At 52.5% G+C, this 5,661-nt stretch overlaps 1 protein-coding gene across 1 annotated transcript; it reads right to left on the reverse strand.

Moving 5' to 3' along the window:
* Positions 1-280: 280 nt before the first annotated feature.
* Positions 281-5,184, reverse strand: LOC122363781. Its single transcript, XM_043333422.1, has 3 exons — positions 4,974-5,184; positions 2,325-2,501; positions 281-1,859 (listed from the first exon to the last, which is right to left on the reverse strand). The coding sequence occupies exons 1-3, from the start codon at positions 5,035-5,037 to the stop codon at positions 1,645-1,647; spliced, it is 456 nt and encodes a 151-aa protein (XP_043189357.1). The 5' UTR covers positions 5,038-5,184; the 3' UTR covers positions 281-1,644.
* Between the last annotated feature and the right edge of the window lie 477 nt (positions 5,185-5,661).

A 5,661-nucleotide genomic window follows, 5' to 3' on the forward strand; every position in this document is an offset into this window, starting at 1 on the left:
TTACTGTCTGGTGTTGGTAGCGGTGCGAGATTAAAGTCAGGGATGGGCGTCTAAGGCGAGCTGCACAGTGCACACGTCCCATATTTGGTGAAAGTGTCAGGAATTCAAGTTTCACTAGGCCAATGGTTGATGAAGTCGATGAAATGACTTCAGTCGCTAGTCACTCATTCCAGTAATCCTGCGTTCGGCTTCGTTCACTTCCTAGTGAATAGAGCGTTAAACAGTAGTTGCTTTACGTGCTCTTCATTTCCGTCTCAAACGGAAATAGCTCCGTGACTGGTTTACCATGAATTGATGCAATTTATTAAAACACAGTATGTTTGCGATCCTAGCAGTGCAATACACGAATCTCATTTGTCCATCATATTTATAAGAGCGAAGTCAAAATTTCAAAACCAATACCCACACTTGTTGCAGTCGCAGGGAAGGCAAGATGATGATACTAACGAAATGATAACTGACAACATACCTATCAGTAATACTCGTAGGTATTTTTTTTGCGATGTTCTCAAATAATATTATTACTCTTGGCATCGAATTTCACATACCTATCGCATCTTAGGGATCACTAGTTACACTAGGAAACTTGGGCCGGATTTCTGGTCCCGGTTCGGCCACACATTACCGACGAGCACACGCCGTGAACTCAGGCATAATCCATACCGACTCACATTGACGCTTCCTGGCTCACATTGACTCGGACTTCACTCAGACTGACTCAGACTCCGCTCGACTGACTCGGACTCCGCTCAGACTGACCGAACCCAGCTAAGACTGTTCACTGCGACTCAAAGTCGACTTAGGCTGACTCAAAGCCGACTCGTCCTGGCACAGTCGACCGAGTTGGACCTTACGGTCGGAGCCCCATTCACTTGTGGTCCCGATTGGTCCGAACCAGATGACTGGTCCGATACAGTCTCAGAGCCAGTCTCGCCTGGTGCCGGAGCACAGTCCCGCGTCGCGACAGTAGGTATCACAGAACACCGAACTCGGCTCAGTCGCAGGAAGTCACTGCACAGTGCATGGTAAACCACAGTCAACTGGGAACCGTCCAAACGACGTCAGACACTCCAGGCATTTCACTTGTTGCAACACCCTCCCTTTGGCGGGGGCAGGCTTGGTTTTCTGAGAGCTTGTTGCAGTGCCTTGGTTGCAGTGCGCAAGTGCTATCCAACAATCAGTTGCACTTCACGGTATTATTTTTTGCGATGAAACGAAAGGCATCATGACGTCATGGAAGTGAAGTCCCGTTTGTCCATGTCGCAATCTGAGTATATCCCAGACATGCTCGTGCTAGTGTCCTCGTTTCACAAAGCAAGTGCCTCGCATGCGAGTCCATCAGCTCTGAATCATCGGAAGGCACTTGACCGCAAACTTCATGCGATGACATTTTGCGGAAGGCATGACATCCGCTTATGCGACATCACGTCATTTGTCGTGACCTTGTGGGATCCAGACTGTCCAAGCGTCACTCGTCAGCAAAGGTCGATCCGCTGATTGATGACATCAGCTTAGACCAGTCAGTTGACTTGTGACGTCATCACCGACCAGTCAGCTGACTGATGACATCACCACTGACCAGTCAGCTGACTGATGACGTCATCACCGACCAGTCAGCTGACTGTTGACGTCATCTCCGGCCCGTCAGCTGAGCAATGCAGCTGCCGTCAGGCTCAGGAGGGCGGCGGCGGTGACGGCGGCAGCGGAGGCGGGTGTCCGGCCGGCTCCGTTGCAGAGGTCACCCTGACACATGCACAGGTAGACTTTACGGTACTGGCCGTACATGGTCAGGTCACAGCGCTCCTGCAGGTCCGATGGAGGCCGCTGCATGCACATCCGCTCCGTGGCCGTGTCGTAGTCTGGAATAGGCGATAAAAGCGTCAGTCACTCACTATTACACCTTCCGTACGATCGGCGAAAGCCTGCGAGCACAGATCAGACAGACATCACGACCTACAGCTCTACCAACTGAGATAAAAAAAGGTAATGCAATTGGTGGGCTAAATGCACAACGTTTGAGGCATTGATGCTTTCCACTGTCAGACCACACTGTTCTGACTTCCGGTACCCTGTACAGTATCCCTCGGAGCATGATTCTGCTAAAAAACAATCACCCATCCGTGGGTCACCGGATTAATCGCCAATCGACCCGACCATCTCATCACGCTTATCTTCCTCTCTTCCCAGACGACAGATGTGAGCAATGGCATGTTTGAGCCAGCCAGACCGTCCCTCCCCTCCTTTCACGCTCCCCTTCCCTTCCCTCTTCCAGTTACGCCTTCTCCCCAGCTCCTCTCCATCACCCTCCACAGCCAGCCTCTCACCATTGACGCCTGTGTCGCCCTCTATGATCTTGCCGCACCAGCCGGAGGCACAGGGCTCGGCCCGCACGCCTCGCACGCCCCCTGCCAGCAGCTGTGTCATGTTGTGAGAGAACGAGTCCTTGCAGCCGCCGCGGGAGCCACGAGACCGACACTGGAAACAGCGCCGCTGGCCCACTCCTGTGGAAAGAAGAAGGTGTGGTTCAATGCAGTAGGGGCGGAACACCTTCAATTATGGGGGGGGGGGGCACTGCCAACTTTTGGTCCCATTCTTTGCATGCAACACCCATAGGGCTAATGTTAAAATGTCAAAATCAAAGGGGGGCACGGTGCCCCGGTGCCCTCCCCGTTCCGCCGCCTATGGTTCAATGTATTGATAAGGGCAGTGAGACATCGGCCTGGAGGCAATGGAAGAAAATGGACGGGGCCGGGAGGCAATGAGACACATGGCCCGTGGCCGAGGGGTGGTGAGACAACAAACTGAGGAACAATGAGTCATGAGATAATGTACAGAGAGACGGTCATGAGGTGATGAACTGAGACAGTGTATAGTGGACGGATTGAGGTGATACAACAGACTGAATGGACTGAGACTTCCCACAAACAAGGGGGAATAAGACAACCGCGAGACGTTGGCACAGCGAACAAATTAACAATGGGACAACGGGCTGACTGTGATTGACAGCGGACGAAATGGGCTCCTGATAGGCATCCTTCGTCCTTACACAATGGACGGGGGATGAGATATCGGATCAATGGGCGAGATGAAAAAGGAGACGAACGGGAGGGGTTGATATTACGGTAGTGTGGCTGACGGGACCACGGCCGAAAGCAGGGTCGGCGAGAAAGTAGACGAAGGGGAAATGGGACGGGCAAATAGGAAGTGGATAGAGGGCAGGTGGGATTAATTGACGGACGTAGATGCATCGCATAAGGACGATCAATGGACATTTACAGACACCTGAACACGGACGAGTATTTTTTAACGGGACAGGCATAATATTTGATGAACAGACACTATCAGTGCCAACGGTTGCTGAAAACCGACCGCCACATGTTAGTACCAAACATATGAGCAATAACCAAAAAGGAATGGGTATTTTTTTCTGATGTTTGAGAAATAGTGCATGTGATAGCGCTGCTACTTATTCTCCATTTCTGACGGCTGACCGTCGTCCTAGTGATGTGCCTCACAAAGTTTTCCTTTAAAAAAGTAGGCCCTGCCTGCTCGTTGCTCGTTCCCGGACTGACGTTCACCCCACCCAGGCAACCGGTGATGACAATTAAAAAGCTATGACCCTCCGGCGGAGTGACCGCTTAATCGGCTGTGTGGCCTCTCCTACCCAGAAACCATATCGCAATGGAAAAGTGCGGACTCAAACGGCGCCCCGACCGGCGCGGGGTGTGATCGAATCAGCCCATGGTCTCCTCCCTTGCTTCTCATTTTCGTGCCCAAAATAGTATAAAATAGACCAAAGGGACCTAACATCCAAAAGAAAAGAAACACTAGTGCTGACAAGAGTATACAATGCGGTTTATATTATATTATCTAAACAGAATCTTCTGTGTTTTCTCTCAATTTCATCCGATACATTTCAATCCTTTACAATTTCTTTAATGATTCCTCTCCTCTCTCTCTCTCTCTCTCTCTCTCTCTCTCTCTCTCTCTCTCTCTCTCTCTCTCTCTCTCTCTCTCTCTCTCTCTCTCTCTCTCTCTCTCTCTCTCTCTCTCTCTCTCCGAATGGGCTCTAGGACGTTGACATAGTTTTGTTTGAAGGCTGGGAAAAGTTTGTGAACATAATGAAATCGAAAGCCTTACTAGCATCGTTCCGTTCAGCCATCCGAACAGTGAGAGTTTTCACCTACTTTTCCGCCGCAGCAACCCGCCCGAGTCGTTTCATCAGAGCCTTTGATGAATTATCAGTTCTCCCCGAACCAGCCCTAACGCTGCGGAAAAAACACTTGGCTCAGCTTCTCGGGACAAAGGCTTCGCGGCGCAGCGCAGCATTTTATATACGCCCCAGTCGAATAGTCGGCAGCAATCGAAAGCTGTCGCACAAAGGCTGACGGACCGGTTGGTCAGCTGGGACGGGGGTGGCGGCCGCCCCCCTCTCCCCGGTCCGTTAACTCTTCTGGTTCATCCGTTAGTCAGGGCGTGGGGACAGGTGCGGCCAGAATCCAGTCTGAGTCACCTCACTCGGCCGCACCGCCGCCGGCGCTGGCCTCGAAAAGTCCGGAACGACGCAACACGCGCCGTCCGGCGGCGGTGGAAAGTCGGGTCGGTTCACAGCCGATCTCTGAACAGCTGTCTGTTCATCTGAGCTGAGAGATCCGTACCCGAAGGACAGAGCCGTGTCTCGCTCCAATTACCAGCTCTGTCCGCAGGGACCCGCCGCCCGCTCAAGGACGAAGGTGAAGGTCGAAGTAGAGGAAATACACAGAATGCGACACATGTGCAACAAATTTGGGCATACTAGATCACTGCAGCTGTCCTAGCTTGAAAGAAAAGGTGTTATATACTTCTGTACATAAATCTTATGCTAAACCACTGGATTCGTCCACAGTTTCACCCAGATCTTATCGCAACAAGAAACTCTGCGTCCCAGTTATCTCAGAACTGCCCACACCCAGCCATCTGGTTCATCCACTCACCATTCACAGCAGCCAGCAGAGCCACTAACACCACAGCACACAAGATCACACCCGAACACTTCATGATGAGCGCTGTTCACTATCGTCCATATGCTGGTGAGACCACTCAGAACTCTCTCGCGATGGAGGCGGCCATATTGGACGGCAGACGGCGGCGGACTGGAGCGGCACCGCGCGGCTCGCCGCCGACCTCGGGAGAAAGTGGCCGGCCGGCCGGCCGGACGGCCCCGCCGCCAGCACACCGCGCTGGCACGGCCGGGGCCGCCCGCACCGCGCTGATCAGAGCTGAATGTCTGCCGCCGTCTCCGGCTCCGGCAGGCGTCTGTCCGCCGTATCCGGCTCCGCCCGAAGATCGTCCGCCTAAATGTCCGCTGTCTTCGGATCCGCTCAACAACTGCCCGCCGTCTGCTATTCGCATAGGCGTAGGAACGGGGGGGGGGCGGGGTCATGCCCCCACTTTTCAGCTATTTTTTAGAGTAAAATCTTTATTTTTATTTAAATATTACCAAGGGCAGGAAACGGTTCAGCAAGGTGAGATGACCACAAAACTACAAAGAATTTCTTCATAGGGGTATCAGGGCTCCCACAAAGTGCAATTGAAGTTTCCCTGCCCCCCCCCCACACTTTTCGTGAGGTTCCTACGCCCATGGGTATTCGCCGTGTGCTAATAACTATCCATCTTATCCGG

Source organism: Amphibalanus amphitrite, unplaced genomic scaffold (genome assembly GCF_019059575.1).
Source record: "Amphibalanus amphitrite isolate SeventyFive unplaced genomic scaffold, NRLGWU_Aamphi_draft 000639F_arrow, whole genome shotgun sequence".
Taxonomy (NCBI): Eukaryota; Metazoa; Arthropoda; class Thecostraca; order Balanomorpha; family Balanidae; genus Amphibalanus; species Amphibalanus amphitrite.